Raw genomic sequence first — 23,486 nt, forward strand, 5'->3', positions numbered from 1 at the left:
TTTCTGATATCTTTCGCCGACATAGTTTTAACTACTTTTATAAAATCGAAATTATGCTAAATTTTAATCATCATCAAAAACTTTATTGTATTTGCCAAATTGCAAATTTTTCCAATTCCAAGAAAGAAGATGATAATTTGATACGTAGAATATATACGTAGAATATAATAAGACTCGATCACGTAGAAGATTAAGTTATCGTTGATTGGAAATCTAAAACATGGATTAATTTTTTTCATTATTGTATATTTTATTATATATTTCTGATATGTTCTGTGATGATGAGCCCTGTCGTACAACAAACTTTGTGGAAATAAAAATAATATTTCAAAGCGAATTTTCGGATTTTATTTGATTTTTTACTGACAATTTATTCAGACAAAACACTATAAAAATATTTTATTATTGACATTTTATCTTGGCATAACGTTACAGAACCCATAAAAATTGTCTTAGCCATAAAAATAGCTACAAATATTTAAATTTAATTTTTTCCAACAATGAGAATCGCATCCTGTCGGTTTTTAACAAATTGTATTTTTGCTTTAATATATTGAAGATATTTGCTTAAAATAAATATAATGGAAAAATATTATATGCAAGTATTTCATATATTTCGATATTAAAATTATTTTTCTTTATATATCATTTTATTTTATACCGATCATGGTATCGAATATCACAAGTAGTCCAATAGAAATTTCGTTTAAAGCAGAAAAGATCAAAGATCGAATTACCCAAAGAAAAAGAAATATACAAGAAACGTATTGTTTGAAAGAAACATCGTGATATTGAGCGCTCTACACATCGTTGCAGATTATCTTATCTTCCAGTAAATTATTAACATCGCTTTTTGATAAATATGCACACATGCATATACTTCCTCTCTTTCTTTCTCTCTCTCTCTCTCTCTTTCAACGCGTTACATTCCTTTAGATTATTCTTAATCTCATAATACTTATCAAATTAAAAACATTTTATATTATCAATAAACACATGCAACGAATCGATATGTATGTTTTCACTATTTCGTGAGAAGACTTTAACTTGTTTTGAAATTTCAATGAAAATAAAAATACACGTGTATTACAACTTGTTTTTTTAGTAAACACAATCATAAAACAAATCATAAAGCAAAATACTAAAATCCGATTAATTTTTATTACATTCAACCTTTGAGATGAGAGACGATCTATTCGTCTCTTGAATGAATTATATTGTTGTAAAATTATCTCGTAAATATTATATTATGATGAATAAGATGAGAATAAGAAAAGAGGGGGAGGGAGAGAGAGGAAATCATAACGCAAAGATTGTTGTATGAAGACTAATAAATTCCTGATTGCAAATTACTTAATTTGGTTGAATGAATTTAAAGATATTTTTGATAGATGAAAAAATAAATAAGGGGAAAGAGTACAAGAAGAGAAAGAATAGTTATCGATCCTTCGTCGAGGAAATATACGTGACTATGGTTTGTTGTTTCTCTTCTAGTGTTTGATCCTTGTCACCCCAACCCCAAACATCGTGGGTACCATCACCGCTTTTGAGCACGCGTGTTTTCACCATATCTTTCGAGACACTTTTTAGATCATAGGCCCAACCTATTTTCGCAAAGAAGTCGATAAACGCGGTCGTGATATTAAACCTGTAATTACCCAATTCGCTAGTTTTGTAATCCCATGGAAATACGTGATGATAATTGTGCCAGCCTTCGCCCATTGCTATCATTGCTACTCCTTTGTTTTCCGAGGGATTGATGTATCTATAAATAACAATTTCAACATTTACAAAACCATTCGTTAGAATTAACCATCTTATGTTAATCCATCGGTTCTAACTAACTTGTCGTAAGGTTTATTGCCGAAAAGATGTGCGGCGGAGTTCACTAGCCACGTAGTATTTAAGGTGTAGACGTAACGAAATACTACGGGGACGAAGTAAGCATTGAGGAAAGTCTCGTTCCAGAAATACATGGGTATTAAGCTTGGTAGGACGAAGCACATCATAGGCATCAGAAGGAAATAGTATCTGAAACATTAGTTTCCTTGTAAAAGCTGTTCCCTTAATTTACATTCTCGTATCTCGTATAAATGTAAAATATATAAAAAATACTCTAAGAGAGACCATACTTCTTTTGAAAGGCGATGATGGGATCACTTTTAAGATCGCTCATGTCGATTCCTTTACCCTTCTGCTTAACTTCCGGATGTTTCCTGAGCAGCAACCAACCTACGTGAGAGAAGAAGAATCCCCTTTTGGCGTTATGCGGATCTGCATCAGTTTCACTGTATTTATGATGAACCCTGTGGTCCCTTGCCCAATCGATAGCCGCATCCTGCCGCAAAAGGATATCAATTTTTAATCACTTTTATCGAACGATGGTTGTTTGATTAAACTGAATAGATATTAGTTTATTATTATTGATATATTTCTTTGACCGTCGGTTGATACGTAGCGAAAGATTTTAAATGCATACGAATAAATTTTACGTTATGTTAATTAATCGATCAATCTTATTCGCGATAACATAATATCGTCGTGATGACATAATTCGTAGAAACTTATTTGTAGTAAAATATAAGAAATCCATGAAATAAACGAATAGATTATCTCTCATACCTGAAAGGCTATGGTATTGAATATAATAAGAATTAATCGAAGTTGCCACTTTGCTTTGTAGGATCTGTGCGCCCATAATCTATGTGCTCCTGCTGTGATACCAAAACCTGAGCACATGCCAAGTAAGATACCTAAAAAACGAGTATTAATATATTTGTATTTTTATTTAAATTGTTAATATATGTATACATAAACATGTATTTTTTATTGAAATTCTTAAATGTGTTAAAATCGTTTTACAAAATCGTTAAAATATTCCTGTCGATTCGCTGGATATATTATTCGTGACATACAATCTTTTTAATTCTATTAGTGTCATATATAATATTATGAATAATCGAAAATACGCTGAAAAAAATAGGAGAGAAAAGGTGTGTGTGCGTTACTTACCAAAAAGCGTTGTTAACAATTTTGCGGATGTGAGCGTAAGATAGATACCATAAATAGCACCGATGTGTAAACTACTCAATATCATGACATTTCTCCAAACGATACGTCTCTTATATATTTCTTTTTCTTTGGATAATTCGATTGCATGATCATCTATCTTTTCTCTTTCGTAGAGAACTTCCATTGAGCTGCATGTGATATTCGATAGCATGTTTCAATTTATTCTTAAAAGAAAAGAAAATAGATAAGAAAATAAGAAAGATTAGATATAATAAATAAATATCGTACGAAACTATCTTTTTAAATAATTGAATATTTCAATATATGACGTGCATGATATATTAATAATTTTTTTTCCTCATTCTCTCTATTATTTTAAAATATTGACATCCGACAACATTATAAAATATAATTGGATAATAATATCTCTTAGTTTTCTTTTCGTCGTGCATCATATAGTAAATATATTATAATTTAACGTACTACGAAATCTTATTATCAGTACTAAAAAATGAAATAATAAGTGATTATTAATAACAAATAACAAGTGCAATAATAAATAATAAAATTGTTTAATAATCTATGAAATTATATAAGAGTTATAATAAATCAATTATGTGAGCTACTTGAAATTATAGAATCGATTGTGTATACAATCGATTGATATGTATTTCATAGTAATGATGTGGAATGTGAAATATTCGTATAAAATATGTAAATATTTTACTATGTACTATAATACTGATGAGTATATATGCCTTTGAATTTCTAAAACACCCACCTAACTATTACATTTGTGAGACAAAGAACGAGGAAATAAAAAATAAGAATAATACAAATATTATTTCCGGACGTACATTGTTTTGTACATACGCACAAACGAAGATTATTTTTCCATTCTATAATCGCAAATATTTTTCAGAATTCAAGAATAGAAAAGAAAGAAGGAATTTTTTCTCAATGATTTTCGACGAAGTAATAAATCTCCGATAGAAAACGATTTTTACTAAATGCCAATCAATAGATATGTTAAGAAAAATTCGTTTCACTTATCGACAGATAAAGGAATTTAGAAAATATATATATAACAGAGTTATCTTTTCGTATATATGATTACGTATGTAGAATGAACGTAATTTGAAATTGTTAAAAAGAAAGAAAGAAAGAAATTTAAAAATGCGCGTTATAAATAATAAATATTCATCGAAATAATCGATAATTGAGAAACATTACGACAACTTCATTAGTTAAATAGATGTATTTTGTATTTGATTATACTACAAAATACATTTTTATGAATTTATACGAATATATGAATATTTGTCAAATTTTTTACAACAAAAGGATTATTAGCCTATTATCTTCTATCTCTCTCTCTCTCTCTCTCTCTCTCTCTCTCTCTCTCTCTCTCTCTCTCTCTCTCTCTCTCTCTCTCTCTCTTACTTCAAAGAATTTTGTAAATTTTTAATATCGCAAAGATAATTATAATAAATTACCTCGTAGGTTGGATAAATTCCACAAGGTATTATACGTAGAATGGTTGAACGAATAAAATACAATCCTTACTTTTATTACTTTACTGGGATTTCTTGATCCTTCTTGATCCTACTCTTCTACTGTGATATTCACGAGTATCGACGATCATTTTTCACCTCTGCTTTCTCCCTCTCAATTCTTTGAGAAAAAAGAAGAAAGAAAAATAGAGAGAAAAAGAGAAACGATCGAATTGTCTTACGTAGTGTTTTTTGATCGACCGAACATAAAATTCGTCTACGTATTAAAATATAAAAACATTCCTTTCGATTTAACTGATTTAAAAATATAAGAAAATGAAAATCTGCTAATACAATTTTTATTTTATAAATTATATATATTATAACTATTCAATAATATTATTCAATTATACTATTTTATATAATTAACTAACATTATTTTATAACGAAGATATATAACTTTCAATATATAAATATGAAACGAGCAAAAACGTATAATAGCATGTAAATCTAATCGGACGTAGTGCTGACTCAGCGAATTACATGTGAAGGAAAGAACAATTATTAAAAATAAACGATGAATTTCAACTTTGATTCTACTTCCTTTGCACGTAGCGATGACTTTATAAATCACATGACGTGATCATATACAGACATGTATTTTCTTCGATCAATTAATCGAAGATGAATCAATAAAAGTTTCATTGAATAAAATACAAATTCTTCTTAGATATTTTTTCCTTATAGCTCATACATTTGTCGATATAATAAATGACAGTGAAAAATCAAATAAAATTGAATAGTTGTCTTTGTGATTTTTATTTTTACCATTATCAATATCGTGATTTCTGCAATTTCTGATACATTTATCAATTCCTTATCGTTGTCATTGATTTACATAATTGTAGATTAAACATAGTCATTGATTCTCATAAGTGTAGATACAGGAAACAACGCTTTATCGACCGATTTTTTTGAAAAGTGCTTGAAATAGCGACATTTTTGTAATTCTCTACATATTTAAGGATTATAAAATTTCTGTAAAGGAATCTTGAAGATAATACATTATGTCACAAAATTGGCTGGAGTGTAGAATTAAATCTTCCATTCAATACAAATTTATTTTCAAGTATACTTATGTAATTTGTAATTATTTTAGAAAATCTAATAAAAAAAGAAACAGATATTTCGGAATAAAAATTATTTCCTTTTATTAAATAGATATGTGTATATATTTTAAAAATAAAATTATGAATGAAATTTTTTTATTTAGAGCATGATTGATCATTACAAACATCAATAATTTAAAGAAACTTTCTTATGTAATTAATTCCTTAACATTTAATTCATATAGATCATATAAATTTATGAAATACAAATTCCTCTTTATATTAATGAAAGAAACGAAGGTTTTCTCGTTCAACTTCTTCTTCGCTTAGCTTCTGCAATTCAATTATGGCTTCTGTTAATGATATCTTTTTACTTCCCAAATCCTGAATAATTTTTCTGATATCTTCCGTCGACGATGTTTTAAGATTTTTCACTATACCGAGATCACGCCAAATTTTAATAATTAGAGTACCACATCCTTTATCGTACTTGCCAAATTCCGAACTTTTCCAATCCCAAGGAAGAAGATAATGATAATTTAACCAATAAGATTTGGTAATGTAAAATATCGAATTGTCATCGACTGGATATCTGCAAAACATCGATTAATTTTTTGTTATTATTACTATATATAAATGATATATAAATACAAGCACATTCAAACACCGGACGAACATAATAAAGGAAGTCATCATATTGAAGATAAGAGTCACACCTCTAACTCACATTAATACTACATCCCTTAACTCGATTAATTGTTTAAATAATATTATAATTTCTATTTTAAATTAGATCCTTTCAAGATACTCCCTTTTTTCCGTGGATTCGAACGAGCCCGTTTTTTATACTCTATATAATAATATTTGTTGATATTCGAATCTATCCTCTTATTTGATTCACATAATCGCATTGTAAATATGTCATAAAAAAATAATTAAAAAGAAGGAATTACATAAATATAAGATAAGACAATACTAATTCTACAATTTTTTCGTAGCTATATATAATACTTATCATAAAACAGAGAAAAGAGAGAGAAACTATTATCTTAACATTCGAAAGTTTATATATAAGATCATAAATATTACAAGAACGATAACTTTCTATTTGATAAGGTGACTTATAAATTAACGAGTACTTAAATTCAATTAGTACGTATACCATCGTAATCAATCATAACAGTACCGTGACTCTTCGGTATTTTAAAAAAAAACATATAAAGTAATCGAATAATATATAGAATAGACATTAACTTGTCTCCTCGTTTAAGACCCCACACCAAAATGGCGCTGTTCACCATCCTAGATACGCTGGAGTTTATAAGCAATCGCAAAAATCCCATAATACAGATAGAATTTAGAAGAGTCTCATTCCAATATTCCATAGGTATGGAAATAGATATTAGATACGTTATCGGTATGATTATAATCCAATATAATCTAAAAAGAAACATTAACGTTTAGACGTAACAAATAATCGTCATTATTAGTAATAATATATATAAAGTAAGTAAATAAATAAATAAAGCGACGCTTACAATTTCTGAATCATAATGCAAGTATCATTATCGATGTCTCGCATGTCTACTATCTTTGTCAATTCATCTTTGTTCAAATTTGAATTCATCATGTTGCTGAAAAGGTAACTGTACCAAAATCCTTTATTACTACAATAGGGATCTTTATCAGTACCGTAGTATTTATGATGTATCCTGTGATAACAAACCCAGTTGTACAAAGGGCCCTGTAGAAATAAAAATAATATGTAGAAATAAAAATAATATTTTGATGCCAACTTTAGAACCTTTTTTTTGTTTTTTCTTTTTCTTTTTCTTTTTTTTTATTTCTTTTTCTTTTTTTTTTTTTTTTCACTGACACTTACCACACCGGCAATGGTATGAGCTATGAGGAAAAAATATTTAAGAGGTTTTACTGCTTCAAACGCTCTATGTGCATAATGTCTGTGGGCGCCTATGGTTATTCCAAGACAATTGATCGATGTGACAAAAATAACTGAAATCGTTTACAAATTCATTATATTTTCAAGATATCTTATTTTTATTCCATATATACTTATAGATATAAATAGAAAATAACATTGAAACTTATCTAATAGGTTCGATAATGAATATAAAATAATTGGATTAATTAATGATAATAATATCAATGTGATATTATTTCCTGTTTATAAAAAAGATGTTAGTGAAACATACCAAATAGCACTGTCATCCATTTCGTTTCGAAAAGCAACAGCCAAAATCCATAGATACCAATTAAATGAATGTGAATATACCATAGCACGAGAAACCAATTTAATTCTTGATTTTTTGAAATATTTGTATCCTCATTTGTTGACATTCTGTCGTTAATCAATTAAAAATTAATAGTATATATTTATATATATATAATGTGTAAGATATTTTTATTTTAATCAATAAGAACGTATATTGATTTTTTCGTTTCGCGAAGATAGACAATCGTTTCGTTTTTTTTTATAGAGAACACATTAAAATAAAAAAGAAAAAATACAAAAATTAAATAAAGAAGAAGAAAAAAGACGATTATCGTACTTGAAAGATCATTCGAACCGTTGGAAGTTTCGGAAGAGACTGAAATCATTGAAAACAATTCAACATAAGCTTATGTTAATTAATCTTGTTTATTCGACCACTGCCTTAATTTTCATGTCACTTCCTTCATTTCGAAATCACATCGTGATTGTGCTAAAATACCTCACTGAAAAGTGTTTCGAAGAAATGATGACCTTTGTCTTCTTTTGTATTTTTATTTTTTATATAAATAGAATATGTTTTTATTATAAGATTCCATAAATATTAAACATGTATCATCATTAGCATTTACTTCATTAGCATTTACTATATTAATATAATAAGTAACTGTACAATGATTTAATAGTATCACAATATTGAAATAAGAACGAAGTTCTTCTATTCGTGCTGGAACAAAAATTCAAAAATCAAAAAGAAGTATCGAGTAAAAGTATTATCGATATATATATATATATATATATATATATATATATATATATATATATATATGCATACGCCTATACATATATATACTTCCTGTAGATTTATACAAAATTATCCAAAATCTGTAATGTAAGATCCATATATTTTAAGATAGTGATCATCAGTGACAATAAATTATTAATTCGAGGCAGATTTCACGATAATTTATATATTAAAATGCGTATCCACTTGTTGCATATTTTAGTATCATTATTACAAATCATTCTTCCGTATAAAAACAGAGGATACAATTTGTCCTTTGTCTATCCATATTGATATATAACGAAGATATGATATGAGAATACGCAACAAGTGGATATGCACCTTTAGAATTCACACAAGTATCGGTTACTATGAATGCTTACGTTTCATATTTCACTCATGGAAGTATTACAATAATAAAATGGAATCTAATTATCGTAACAAAATCTATCAAACTTATTTTACTCACTTATTTTATCAATAAATAAATGATTTATTTTGATTTCATTTATAAATAATGGAATTAAAATCATAATCATTTGTTTTTTTTTCAAACAAGTTATAAAAAATACGATTCGTGAATATATTATTATAATTACATATATATCGCATATATATATATATATAAATAATATATATATTATTCGTGTACTTATATCTTATAGAAATCATATATATATTTTTTCATTATGTATGTATCAAATCTTTAAACGTTAGAAAAAAAAAACTACTATGGAAAATCTACCGTGAAAACTTGGCGATTGAAAAATCTATTTTTTATTTTATTCATTATTTATTAAGCTAATGGTCTTATGACAAATAAATCAGAATAATATTCTTTTAACAAAAGTAACATATGACATCCGTTGCATTTCTATTACAAAACGTATATCCATACAATCGGAAATAACAACAAAAATGAATAATACTTTATTAAAACTAACGTATTTTTGTGCTCCCATTTGGAAATACATAGTATGTATTAAACCAAAACAAAACAAAAAAAAAACGAAAGAGCGTAAAAATAGCTTTTTGTTTTCTTTTTTTCGTTTTATTCCTTTTTACCTCATTGTTATACTCATATATCTCATTGCACGAAATTATATTTATGCTTCCAATTAATAACGCATGAGCGTGTTCTTTGCTATTCCATGGTTATAAAATTGTTATATAAACCTAAGATAGTTTTATTTTTCTAGAAAATATAAAAAAGACGGCAGGATTATAATAAGAACGACGACAAAGATTCTGCTATATCGTGCGCCGGGCATATTATAAGATAATAAAAGAGGAACTACTTATTTATAAAAATTTTTTATCCATCGTTTCTAATTCTTGAAGATCTTCTTTAGAGATATCCACATCTCCATAACCCCAAACATGACTACCATCACCAGATTTATTAGCCCTTCGCCGTACCATTTCTGGCGAGACGTATTTCCGATCATAAGCCCAACCAATACGAGCAAAAGCGTCGATGAATCCAGTCGTTATATTGAAAGAATAATCACCAAGTTCTCCGGTCTTGTAATCCCATGGGAACACGTGATGATAATTGTGCCAGCCTTCTCCAAGTGCTGCTATGGAGACCGCAATGTTTTCAACTGGTGAGATATTCCTATAATTATATCTCTCATTTAATTTCATTATACGGCATTGTGAAAGATTCATTTAAAGGAACTGACTGACTAAGTGACTTACTTATCGTAAGGTTTCTGACCCCACATGTGTGCGACGCTATTAACGAAGAAGGCTATATTGAGCGTTACGCAAAATCGGAAATTAAAACTGACCCAGAAAGATGTCCAGAATGTTTCAGACCAAAGATAATAAGGTACGGCGACCGGTAATCCAATGGTTAAAAGAGCAAACAGAGGTATGTAAAATCTATAAAATTTTTTTAAATTGTTAAATATACATATATATATATTTATTTATATTTATATATATATATATCAACAAAATACAAACATATTATCTTATTGCTCAGCGAATCTTAACGAAACGAAAATATCGATTTGTTTTCATTTTAATATTATATATTATTCATCAAGAATAATATATATATATGAATGAAATCATTTATATAACTTCTTTCAATGCTTTTCTCATTTCATTGCAAGCTTACCTCTTTTGCCACATCACTATTGGATCGGCTTCAAGATCACTCATATCGACGACTTTGCGTTTAGCCACAACGTCTGGGTGGGGTGTCGTAAAAAGCCACCCTACATGAGCAAAAAAGAAACCTCTTTTCGCGTTATGTGGATCGGCATCGGTCTCACTATATTTGTGGTGCACCCTGTGGTCCAACGCCCACGCATAAACGTGCTTCTATAATTGAAATTGATATTAGAATTATTATATTATTATATATAGATTATTAATGTTTTTATAACTTTGATATAGGAGTATATTAATAATAATAATCTTAAATATAATAATCTAAAAATATATATAATATATGTGTGTGTGTAAAAAGTATATGTACATACTTGACCAGTTATCGTAAAAAGGAAGACTAGAAGTAATCGCAATGGCCACTTCGCTTTGTACGCCCTATGAGACCATAATCTGTGAGCTCCCGCTGTTATGCCAAAACCGGAAGTGTATATTACTATGAAAGCTATGAAAAAAAAATTCCATGATTAAATTTAATTATAATATAATATAAAAGAAGAATTTCATTTAATAAAGTTTCGAACATATCGATTCTTCAAAATTATAACTTATTATCAACGATATTATAAAATCTTATTAAAAACAATTTATCACTGTTGGATCTTTTAAAGAATATCTCGATACGTTATAGGGATTAATTTAGAAAATTCGAAACTGTAATACTTGCACAGTTTAATAGCAAAGATAATCGAACGCAACAAAGCTCTATGATTCATTTTATCGTTTTTCCTTATCACCCTTACTCTTGATGTCTATCTCTCGTTAACTATTACGTTTGCTTTCACTAAGTTATGGTATATCAAAGATAATATTATATGTATTATATTTTTTTCTTGCTTTCTCTCTCTACACTTATTTCCTTTTGAATATATTTAACATTTCCCAAAGTATAAGATTCATTTCTAAATAATTGACAAGCTATCTTTAATAATAAGTTTTTAATAATAAAACCTACCCCAGAAAGACGTCAAAAGTTTCGCCTGCGTGAACATGAGGTAGAATCCATAAAGACAACCACCATGGATGAATATTTGCGCGGAAAGGTCCAACCACTTGATCTTTGGAACATATTCAATCCGGTCACTCAAAGAAGAATCCTCTGAAGGAGATGTTCGATCTTCCTTGACTCCTTCAATCCTTAACTCGTCCTCCATTTTTTTCATCGAAGGAGGATCAACTTCTTCATAAGCAGCCTTTTCGTTGACAGCACACCTCATAGTCAATACTCTTTCCTTATCAGGGCACATACCCAACGATTCTCTCTTTCTCTCTGTCTGTCTCTCTCTCTCTCTCTATCTGTCTATCTTTCTTCTTTCTATCTTCTTTCTCTCTACCTCCTCTCTCTTTTTTTATATACTCACGAAGCTTCCTTCTTATCAATTTATTTCCTTGAATTTCGAATCTATTGGAAGTACGTACGTGTATGTCTCTTCTTCTAAATATACACGTACACTCATACAGATACTCTCTCTCTCTCTCTCTCTCTCTCTTTAATTTCTTTTTTAATGTATGATCAAAATAACATAGTCTGCGTTTCGCATCTTCATCACCTTCCTCTTCTTTCTCTCTCCCTCGCGAAAATGATGATTTAACTCAAGTCTTCGATCGATGATGCATCGAAGTTAATTGTTTTTCAGATAGATCAAGCACTCTGGAAAGAAATAAAAAGTATGAAAGTACTTTGATATCTTCGAACTATATACTTTACGTGACACTCTCGAAAATGAAACTTAAATCATCGATTGATTTCTCCTTTGATGATCGTGTAACTTGTTTTATCTACTGGGCACTTTTTTTAGAAATCTAAGATTGTAATCGTACGAAGAATAAAATCCAAATCGCGATCAATAACATGCTCGAAAGTTTTTTCTAAGAATATTCTTCGTTTTTTATTTTATATAATTTTATTTTACTCCTTTTTTTCCATCTTTCTTATTCGTTTCGGTCACGAAGCTTGTATCTTTCATTGACTTCTTTTTCTGTATATATGATCTTAATGATATAAAATCATATTATAGAATATTATATAAGGAGTTCCCATCTAAATGGGAACACCTGCATATTGTACACCTGTGCTATTTATCAATAATATGATAAACAAGATAAGATGTCGCTAGTAAAAAATGATTCTCAGAAAAAATATATTTACCGCTAGATTTACTTTTACAAAATTATAATTTCTCACGTAAAAAGTACCTATTATAAATTAATACGAATGATAAAATAATCAGATGTTTTTGTTTAAACATTCCACCTCGTATAATAAATATCGTATTGTAATATCATAGATAGAAATAGAAGATTTATAGATATTTTGTTTGTTCGATATTTCCAAAAGTATTATATAGATTATACATTAAGCACATTACATTATACTGATCCGTTTATCTTAGACAACTGCAAAACAAATGTATTGTATTATACATATATACATATATGCATATAAAGAACCGTTTTACGATATAATCGCAAATACGAAAGTGGAATTATAATCGTCGGTTTTTATTTAACGTTTCTATTATCAATTAATTAAAGAGACACTTGAAGAAAGAACAGAGATATATCGTTCGATTTTTTATGTCTTTCTCTCTCTCTCTCTCTCTCTCTCTCTCTCTCTCTTTCTCTCTCTCTTTCTCTCTATCTTTCTGTCTATGTCATACGCACGCGCACGATCTCCAATGACATGCATTTAGAAACACAAAGCGAGCGACATTAGTTGGATGGAATATTGATTATCATAAAACTAATGAAAAAAAGCTCATTAAATAATATATAATTTTTTCGATGATTAGAACAATTAAAATTCTAATAATTATTTCATTATTAATATCACAATTTTTAACATTTTTAATTTTAATTAGATTAACTGTTTATAGTGCTCTGTAACTTTGAAGTCACATATCTAAATATACATATATCTATATTTTTTTATCTTATTTCATTTTATCATTGTAAAATTATTTGTTAATTCATATACAGTTTTTCATCGAAATCAAATGTTTTAAATCGAAATTATACTTAATATTGTGTAATAACATTATAGGATGTTCAAATCATAGAGTTAAAAATTGTTATCTCGAGAACACGGTATTTTTGAGAAAAATTGTTTAGACAAGAGTTATCTCATTTCATTGGAGAATATTACGGCATTTATTGTGTTTTATTTAGCAAAAGATTTTAAGGTCATTTCAAGGTCAACTATTTTTTTTTCTCTCTTTTTCTTTTTCTAATAGGAACCTACATTTTTCATAATGGCAGCATATTCTACGCAAAAAGAAACAAGTAACTTCGTTCCGAAATTTTTTTTCATCCTAAGCCCGAAAAAAAATCAGATTGTAGAGGATTAAACTTCTCATCGTAATAAAATTAATGTGCAATTTTTTTTTTATTATATGTATAATTGTTATTACCATTTTTTAAATGAAACGAAATGATAAGTAAAATGAAAATGATTCTACAAAATAATTTTTTAATGATTTTCGACGTGTCTATGAATAAAACGATTCAATGATTTATATTATATCTAATAAGTAATTGATGTCAGCGTGCGAATTTTAATCATTGACGATGAATTTCAATTATTGAGTGCGAGTTTCAATCATTGACGATCAGTTTCAATCACCGACCATGATTGAAACTCGCACATTGACGAACTACTTCATAGACGTACCGTGATTCCTTGTCAGACTATTTCATAAATATATTCGATCATAGAATTCTTAGAATTATTTTCATAGAATTATTTTATTCGTAGATAAATCATGAATCATTGACTATTTCGTAATCACATTGTACATCATTGACTAACCATTTCGTACGATCATCCGTACATCTCGCTTATTATTCTAATTAATTCTTAAATATATCAATAAGGTAACAATAAATAAATAAATAAATAAATAAATATATATATATATATGTAAAGAAGCAAATATTCGTTTAACGACGATAAAAATTGCAATTATTAATCATTAATAATCATGCAATAGATTTAATAATTAATTCGTAATTAAGTAAACGTTTCATCGAGATTGACAATGAAATAATTCCATTTAATTAATTCAATTTAATCATTAATTGAATTATATATAAATATATATATATATATATCCACTCGAATTGGTTAAAGATAATCATAAATTGTGTTTAAGGATAGAAGAAAATCAATTCGCGATATTGCAAAGATATCTATTAAAAATTTTCCAGAGCATGTTAATAATATTTGATCGTCCTATTTCTCTTTCTCTTCTTTCCTTTTTCTCCTTCTTCTCTTTTTTTCTTTTTCTCAAATACGAAATGAAAATATAACGGTTTAACGATTCAACGGGAGTTAATCATCATTATTATCGCACACCAACCAACGTCGATAATATTGATGCGCGCGAGGAAAGTTACGAAAGAGCACTGGCACTTTGCGATAGAGTCAATCGAGCCTAGACTTCGCATTAACAGGCGCCTACGATCCTACGAGGGAAAGCTTAAATTGACTCTTCACAACTTATTTATTGTATCGTTCAAACGACAAACGACGAGTCCTTTTCTCTAGATCAATGAAAGATTCGACGAGGTTCGTTTTACAACTTGATTGTAAAAAAAGAAAAAGAAATAAAATAAAATAAAGAAAGAAAGAAAAAAAGAAGAACATATATAAACTGCAAAATATTTTTATAGTTTTATTAAGATAAAATTTCTACGACGATAATCTCACGTTGACGTGTACGAATAAAATGGAACATTTCGTTAATTAGTTAAAACAATTGTGTAATTACGAAAAAAAAAAAAAGAAGGAAAGACAAATTTTATCGATAATTATCATTCCTAATGTAACTACTATAATAAAATGAAGTCAGTGAAATAATTAATATTAGTAATAATTATATAGCTTCTTTCGTCTCGTTATTTCTAATTGCACAAATTGCATGTATAATATTCGCGTGAAACGTAACGCGTATAACAAAGATCGACGATTATATTCATTATTCATTTCTCTCTACTGACTAATGAAATTGTAAGAACGCGAAATAATAATTTATAACTAATTCCTAGATATATAATTCCAATAGATGTGATTCCATTTGATAACGATCTTTTTATTAATTAATCCTTATAATAGACTATTTATTATTGTGTACGATTTTACGAGCACACGATATCGATTTATATTGTTCTTTCTTTTTTCCTTTTTTATTTTCTTATCACGATTTTCGTCATATAAGTTATTTATATCTTTATGCTTCACAGTTATTATTCGTCGTTATTATGTCGTCTATCGTATCATGTTCAATCGAAAAAAAAAAAGAAAAAAACAACAATCGTTTCTTTTTTTGAAAGAAACTAGTTGGCTTTGTTAACATATAACACAAAAAAGAACGTAAAAAACAACCATGAAAAATTATTATTACTAATCGCGAATGTAGATATATCCAATTAAAATTGTTTATCACTTTTCGATTCAATTATTTGTGATTTCAAAACAATCAATAACATATAAAAAGCAAATTAAATAAATGCTCTTCCAGCTCTTGACTTTTGCAAGCGTAATATTGCTTGATTTGTTATGATACTTGATATTTATACTTTTATAAATACATTATGTCCTTCATGCATTTAAGAAGTAGGACACATATACGAATCAAAACAAAATACAAGTACATAATTTGACGTATAAAGAATGTACATATATCAATAGATAATCTGCTTCGTGACAAAACTAATCACTTGTACTTATTATATAACTATACTAAAAAATACTTTTTCAAAAAAATAATTTTTTTCTTTTTTTCTTAGCGATAGAATAATCTTTTGAAAACGTAGAAACTTTGATAATCTTTTCAAACTGAATTCGAGATTACGTAAATCACTTTTTCTTCACCTTATACATAACAATATAATATAGTATAAGTACAAAATAGTAATGAATGGTTCGATAAAAATTACAAATTTTGACGACCGAATGAAAAAGCAATTTTATAGATGCAATAATATAATACTAATAAAACCTGCAAGTCGGAGGATCGTTATTATTTCATATTATTTATAGTAAAGTAACAAATAAGACTTATCTCTCCTACATTTATTATATATCGTAATCAGGATTTTATAAATAAATATATAAATAAAACGAATTTTACCAATGAAATATCTATACATTTTATGTAAAAGAAAATAACAAATAATACGTTAAATATTATCGCATGTTCCTTTTAGCGGTCTTATTGCCTAAGATATTGTATTTGTACATTATCTATGATATAGTGTAGCCTTAAAACATTACACGCGCGTTGTTATTTTGTGAAAAACTAAAAGCAAAAAAAAAGACAGAGAAGGAATAAAAGAAAGGAAGATAAAAAAAAAAAATAATCGATATTCGCGAGCCAACGATAATAATCTCGGAACAGTCGCGTGTGCTCAGCTCTTTTTCTTAACGGACCTTACTCTTATTGATCCGAACAAAAGCGATTCTTTTTGAACGCGCGCACAATCTCTTTCATATTCATTCGCAACGTATAAATATGTGTGTGTGTGTGTGTATGTGTGTATGATGTGTGTACAACCAGTTCTCATTTACAACTTGTTCGATTATTGCAAAAATCGATCGCTTAAATTTTCACGTTTTGAAAGATAGAGCCGAATATGTTGTACTAATCTATCAAAAATAATGAGATAAGATACAAAATCGAACGTAAGTAGATATGTGTATGAATAATACATATACGTGCCTTAGAATTACTTTTTCATGAAAATATAAAAAGAGTATCGATTTATCGTTAATTCGATTAAAATTAGATGAGAAGTAGATTCTCTCTCTCTCTCTTTATCTCTCTTTCTATTTTTTTCTTTCTCTTTCTTTCTTTCTCTTTTTATTTTTTTTCCATTGAATTCGTTACAACGAACGTATCATCATGCGGCCGATGCAAACGAGCGGTGACGCAACGTTATTGTTTGGTGCACGGTGCGTTAACGCAAGCAAGTAATGTTAAACGCGCGTTACGTTTTCACATATAGTTTTTTCAATTTTTAGTCATCTAGGATTATGAATGTGAATCTTTCTGATATTTATATCCATTTCATCAAAATTATATATAGAATATTTTCGACAAATTAATCGTCAATGCTTTTTTTAATTATTTTGATTAAAAGTTTAATATCAATCTCGTAGGACATGATGTTTTGCGTTTAAGCGTCAGGACAACGTGGGATATTGCGTTAACGCAGCTTGACGTGCGGTAACGTGCGGCATCTCACATTCAAAATATATATAAGTAAGTAAATACATATATATTTACGTTCTCTGCAACGCACGTTTAACGTACCGTGCGTCATTTATGATTGTATGTCTGCATCGACCAGTAAATCGACGCCTCTCTTTACGTTACGATCGCGCACGGATTAAATATAAATAAAAAAGATAAAAAATACCTTGCAAAGGAAAAAGAAAAAGAACAAAGTAACCTTGTGACTGCATAACCAGTGTCCATAGAGGACTTCATAATATGAAAATGCCTTGCAATCATTGCTTATGAATCATGCATCTATTTATTACTCTTTACGCGTATGTCTTTATGTTTTATGTATGTCTTCTTCGAATATTGTTCGACTTCTTGAATTTCTTATACGTTTAAATGATCGTAGACTTTTTGTTTCCATTTTCAAAACATAGCATATTTTCTTTCATTTAGTTTATTAACAATCCATGAGCAGTTTGTTTTCGTTCGTATCAATCGATTTTTCCTTTCAATTAAACCTTTTCTATTCTTTATTTCTCTTCTTTATCAATAGACTTACGATCCAGTATATATAAACATAGTTAGCAATTGTAATCACGAAAGTCTATTGTTCCGAAATTACCGGTCTCGTCAGCCTTCGAACGTGTAATTGAATTTTCGCGGAAAATTACTGCCGCCAATCGGAATTCTGTTTACTAATCTCGTTACCTGTTGTTTTTGATTGAACGAAAGCGTACTTACTCACGAAACGTCCCGCTCGATACTAAATCAATATTTTCAAAGTAACGTACTGCATTTTAATTACTCACTTTTAAAAATCAATTTTCTTGTCGTTTAAAAAGTACATGGTTAATAATATAGATAATATAAAGGAAAAGAGATATTAATAATTTTCTAACATAGATAGATTATTTTTTCATAAACCTTCAACCTGTGCTTCCAACGACCTCAAAAGATTAATTTCGACTTGGCGTGAAAACAAATTTATTATAGATTAGAAGTCTCTAGAATGATATGATACTATGTTAAACCTCTTATCGGTCTCTCAGTGTTTCTAATATCGCGTCTAATATCGTATATACCATGCGACTAATTAAAAATGCGAGACGAAAGTCTGACGATAATCGCGAAAAGTTTTTTTCAGTCGACCGTATTCGATACGGAGATCAAGTGTTTCGTCAAATTAAGTTAAAGCGTTGCGCCGCCGGAAATCTAAATATAATCGACGGCATCTCAAGGAAATTTATTTGCGTTGAGCGTTCGACGACAAGAAAAAATAAAAAAAAAAACAATCTAAAAAGAACAAAAAGAAAAAGAAAGAAAGAAAGAAAAAAAAAGAAAGAAAAGAAGCTTTCACGTCGAGTAAAAAATTTCTATCAAATAGAAGTAGCCAATAGAGAATTTATTCTATACATCTTTCTCCACTTCTGTCGCATGGCCTTTAATCAGTGTTTATTGTTAGTAATTTATAGTTCACGGTCAAATATATCGCTCAGCGTTTCGTTTCGTCTGCCTTCGTAATATCCTCTAACAAATGAGTAAGATGCAGGAAACAAGCGTAAAAGATAACAAGAATTTACGAGGGAGAAAGAGAGAGAGAAAGAAAAAGAGAAAGAGAGAGAATAAACTCGAAAGAATACGAACGACAATAGACAAACCGTGATTAAACTCGCAACTTGTGTTTAAAACTATACCAATGAAGTAGTATTTATTCTTAGCAAGGATGCAAAAACACCGGCTTTTAAAAACGTCTGAAATCTTAGCGTATAGTATTTAATAACGCCTTGGTATCTTTTATTTTTACGTCTCGCTAATTACACATGACATACATACACGTATACAGATAAAGATGTACAAGGAAGAATCTCCAGGAATAAACGAAATTTCTTCGATTCTATATACTTTACAAACAGATGTACACACATACATGCACACGGAGAAAGAGAAAGAGAGAGAGAGAGAGACAGAGCCACAACACACACACACACACATATATAAATATTACAAATATGACATCATGCATATGTGTCTGGACAAAAAAAAAAGAAAGAAAGCAAGTGCGCAGTGTATAAATCTTATGACTTCGTGCCTACTCGAACCCACGCCCGTTTAGTATTACGTCATTTACACGGCAAGAAAAGAGACACTCGTGTTCACTCTATTACACTACTACCTAGAAGTAGTAGTAAAAATACGTCTTACGGTCATCTTACGTTAGATGTTTATAAAGAGATAGAAAGAGTGAGTGAGAGAAAGAGAGTGAGAGAAAGAGAGAGAAAGAAAAGGAGAAAGAGAGAAAGACAGAGAGAGAAATAGAGATAGAGAAGCATACTAACATATACATATGCATGAGAAGAAAATACGCACATGTACAAGGAAATCGGCTCGCCAAGGCCCTTCGTCTCTAAAGAAAGAAAGATAAGACCATACGTGAGATATTGCAAAAGGCGGCGTTCATCGCTTCACAAATTTCTTCTTACTTTTCTCTTTTGCTCTCCCTCTCTTTCTCTCTCTCTTTCTTTATTATTATCTTTATCTCTATTTCTTACTTTTCGTCACATCGAAAAAATATGATTTCTATAAATAGCTTCTTTGATTTTTATAGATTAGTGCAGCGAATTAATGTTATTATTAATGATGGTATAATAAGTAGAAAAGAGAAAGAAAGACGTATACTGTTGCATGAGCAATTACACACACATCACGGAACACGTGGGAATACTTTACTATTCACTTAGCAAAGGTTTCGTTTAGATCTTTCTCTTCTTTCTCTCCTCTCTCTCTCTCTCTCTCTCTCTCTCTCTCTCTCTCTCTCTCTCTCTCTCTCTCTCTCTCTCTCTCTCTCTCTCTCTCTCTTTCTCTCTCTCTTTCTCTACGTTTCATAACAAATTATGCAAATCGCTAAAGACTAAAAAAAAATCAATCGATCGATGAAACTATCAGCAATTATGAATTTCCGCGTTACATAGAAATGCGTTGATTAAACACGTTTATCTAATATCGTTGAACCGGTCGTTCGCACTTACTAGCGAATCACTTGAATATCGTTTAATCTCGACTCTTCGTCGAATACATTCGAGTCAGGTCGCATAAACGAAATAAAAATGAAGTTTACGAGTGTAGTCACATCGATCAGTTATAATACTCGAAAGAAAAGAAAAAATATATAAGTATTTGTATGGAACAAATAGAAACATTTATTAAACGTATTTAAAAACAAACAAAATATTGATCCATCGAAATAACTAGAAAGCAGATACATTGACTTCCTTCTGAAGACCCTACAAATACTTTGATACGAAAAGAAAAAAAAAAAAATGACAGAAAAACAGCAGAAACAAATAGATATCTAATCGTTAACGTACCAATTCCTAGAAATATCGTAAATATCGTTAATTATCGTAAAAATACTAGGATGCGAAAAGTTGAATAGGGAAACATTATAAAGTTTCTTTTAGAATATTTTATAATTACGATATAAGTTGAAAGTCAAACATCATTGGACGAGATCGATCGATGAAAGGCTCATTGATCTGAGCACATTTAAAAGAGTGCACGTTATCGTGTAGTAACATTTATAAACATAACCGGTCTTCGGTACATTAGAAGAACGTAAGATACATAAGATCGTGTAAAGGTTCTCTAGGGTCAATTACATGTATCAACTCGACGTTTTTTTCTGATCGTATTCGTGTACGTATTTGTTTTTTTTTCTTTTTTATATAAATACTATGTAATACATATTCGAAGGATTCACCTCGTTGAAAGAGAGACTACGAAAATGATGACGATACAACACGTGGATATCGTACGAGACGAAATTCTAACGGTACCAGTTAAGGCAATATCACTCACCAAACAGGAAGATAATATATTAATCCGTTTTCGAATGAAATACATACAAAATGGATATCCAATAAGAAAAGTATATAAGATCGATGATTGATTGGTTATTATTATGAATTCGAAGAAGGAAAAAGACTCGAGATATTCTTCCTCGTAATGATGTCACTCCGGATCGAAGCGAATAAAATTATCGATCGAGTTACCACACGTAACGACAACGGAAGGACGTTCGAACGTAACGCGAAAAAAGGATAAATAAATGATATAATAGATGACGATAGAAAAATAATTTCGGGATATATGAAAATTATTTACTATGAGAAAATGATCTTTTTTTCTCTCTTTTTTTCTTCTATTTAACGTTATGGTTTAATCGTGATATTTACGTTACGTTAACTTGCTTAAAATTCTTCTACAACTACACTAATCCTCTTCTGAAGACATGGACGATCATCGAAAAAGATCGATAAATCCTCCTTCGAGCTGCTTCCAAAATTTCACTTGTCTATGACGAGGACACTTTACTTCTTTTTTTTTTAGTTCTTTCTCTCTTTCTCTTTGCCTATCTATCTATCTGTCTATCTCTCCTATCTTTCTTTTTTTTTCCCTATACGCACGAACACTCGCACGTAGACCCGAACGCCCGTTGGATCAACAAACGACTGGCTAACGCGTGCGGTGCTGCTCAATCATTTGCGCGCGCGTTCTTTTCGAGGCTTTTGAAGATGCGCATGCGCTCTAATGCACGCGCTAGATTACCGGTGAAAGAGATAAAATTGATAAGACAGATGTTAGCTCTAAGTTTACTACTCGATATAACGTATATTAGTATCTTCTATCTCCTTCGTTCATTTCTATCATTTTGTTTCATCATCTTATATTCCCTTTGTAATTTCGTAATATCTTGTAATACCTGAATCTCTTCATTCGTTATAATTGCCGATCAGGAATCTCGGACGATACCACGTTGACTTCCTTTCACTTCGCTTGAAAGAAGGAAGCTGAGTAAAAGGCTTTGATAAAAAGACATACTGCGCTTAATTGACTCCGTCCAACCTAACAAGAAAATATATAATATTAGTTTTCTTATTTCAGAGATATCGAAAATGTTTCTTCTTTCGTCGTGTCGTGTTAAAAATATTTCACAGCTTTCATCATTTCAAATAAATCAAGTAGAAATGGTAATCGTGTTTGAAATGATTTTCGATTGATTACGGATCGAGATCATGTTTTATTTTTACACCTACGATATGGATTAGACTTGATAGCAAGATTAGAAACGATTGATGTGCTAAATCCAAAGATATTTTTATCACGTTACATTCACACATTCACGCATGATTATATTAATAGGAAATCCCAAATGACAAGGAAGGTCAGCTAAACAATTTGCAGACATTTTTTTCATTTCCCTCATTATCAAGTAATTGCATTATCTTGGTGAAAGGATCGTTCTCGTCGTTTTTCTATAAAATAATAATAATAATAGATAAATAAATAAAAGATTAAACATAAAAGATTAATAATTATAACATTTAAATACAAATTTATCAAGAATGTTCTCCAAGCGTTAATTTAAATACCCGGGCTATTGAATATCATCTG

General features: G+C 29.3%; 3 protein-coding genes across 6 annotated transcripts; all 3 read right to left on the bottom strand.

The window, feature by feature from the left end:
• Nucleotides 1-1,302: 1,302 nt before the first annotated feature.
• LOC127066743 (acyl-CoA Delta-9 desaturase-like) lies at nt 1,303-3,238 on the bottom strand. Its single transcript, XM_051000822.1, has 5 exons — nt 3,013-3,238; nt 2,623-2,753; nt 2,133-2,338; nt 1,846-2,031; nt 1,303-1,765 (listed from the first exon to the last, which is right to left on the bottom strand). The coding sequence occupies exons 1-5, from the start codon at nt 3,221-3,223 to the stop codon at nt 1,438-1,440; spliced, it is 1,062 nt and encodes a 353-aa protein (XP_050856779.1). The 5' UTR covers nt 3,224-3,238; the 3' UTR covers nt 1,303-1,437.
• A 2,453-nt stretch (nt 3,239-5,691) lies between these two features.
• LOC127066744 (acyl-CoA Delta-12 desaturase) lies at nt 5,692-8,326 on the bottom strand. 2 transcript variants are annotated; one of them, XM_051000825.1, is made up of 6 exons: nt 8,185-8,326; nt 7,828-7,973; nt 7,497-7,627; nt 7,153-7,358; nt 6,869-7,054; nt 5,692-6,206 (listed from the first exon to the last, which is right to left on the bottom strand). In XM_051000825.1, exons 2-6 carry the CDS (start codon nt 7,970-7,972, stop codon nt 5,897-5,899), a joined length of 978 nt encoding a protein of 325 aa, XP_050856782.1. In that variant the 5' UTR covers nt 7,973; nt 8,185-8,326; the 3' UTR covers nt 5,692-5,896. The 2 variants fall into 2 exon arrangements, with proteins under 2 accessions (XP_050856782.1, XP_050856781.1); XM_051000824.1 differs by lacking the exon at nt 8,185-8,326 and having other exon boundaries at nt 7,828-8,113.
• On the bottom strand, nt 8,255-22,545 carry LOC127066740 (acyl-CoA Delta-9 desaturase). 3 transcript variants are annotated; one of them, XM_051000818.1, is made up of 6 exons: nt 22,273-22,545; nt 11,765-12,460; nt 11,124-11,254; nt 10,757-10,962; nt 10,330-10,515; nt 8,255-10,246 (listed from the first exon to the last, which is right to left on the bottom strand). In XM_051000818.1, exons 2-6 carry the CDS (start codon nt 12,054-12,056, stop codon nt 9,931-9,933), a joined length of 1,131 nt encoding a protein of 376 aa, XP_050856775.1. In that variant the 5' UTR covers nt 12,057-12,460; nt 22,273-22,545; the 3' UTR covers nt 8,255-9,930. The 3 variants fall into 3 exon arrangements, with proteins under 3 accessions (XP_050856775.1, XP_050856773.1, XP_050856774.1); XM_051000816.1 differs by having other exon boundaries at nt 22,268-22,545; XM_051000817.1 differs by lacking the exon at nt 22,273-22,545 and adding an exon at nt 20,403-20,421.
• Nucleotides 22,546-23,486: the final 941 nt, after the last annotated feature.

Source organism: Vespula vulgaris, chromosome 10 (assembly GCF_905475345.1).
Source record: "Vespula vulgaris chromosome 10, iyVesVulg1.1, whole genome shotgun sequence".
Classification (NCBI taxonomy): domain Eukaryota; kingdom Metazoa; phylum Arthropoda; class Insecta; order Hymenoptera; family Vespidae; genus Vespula; species Vespula vulgaris.

Bases quoted from the DNA above. Each gene is read 5' to 3' on its own strand.
- LOC127066743 (XM_051000822.1), bottom strand. From the start codon at position 3,223: ATGCTATCGAATATCACATGCAGCTCAATGGAAGTTCTCTACGAAAGA. The intron at 2,339-2,622 runs GTATGAGAGATA...CTTTTGCGGCAG, and splicing joins TCAATACCATAGCCTTTCAG to GATGCGGCTATCGATTGGGC. The intron at 1,766-1,845 runs GTTAGTTAGAAC...TGTTATTTATAG, and splicing joins GGCAATAAACCTTACGACAA to ATACATCAATCCCTCGGAAA.
- LOC127066744 (XM_051000825.1), bottom strand. From the start codon at position 7,972: ATGTCAACAAATGAGGATACAAATATTTCAAAAAATCAAGAATTAAAT. The intron at 7,359-7,496 runs GTAAGTGTCAGT...TTATTTCTACAG, and splicing joins CTCATACCATTGCCGGTGTG to GGCCCTTTGTACAACTGGGT. The intron at 6,207-6,868 runs GTTAATGTCTAT...GATGTTTTGCAG, and splicing joins GGTCTTAAACGAGGAGACAA to ATATCCAGTCGATGACAATT.
- LOC127066740 (XM_051000818.1), bottom strand. From the start codon at position 12,056: ATGTGCCCTGATAAGGAAAGAGTATTGACTATGAGGTGTGCTGTCAAC. The intron at 10,516-10,756 runs GTAAGCTTGCAA...AAAATTTTATAG, and splicing joins ATAGTGATGTGGCAAAAGAG to ATTTTACATACCTCTGTTTG. The intron at 10,247-10,329 runs GTAAGTCACTTA...ATATAATTATAG, and splicing joins GGTCAGAAACCTTACGATAA to GAATATCTCACCAGTTGAAA.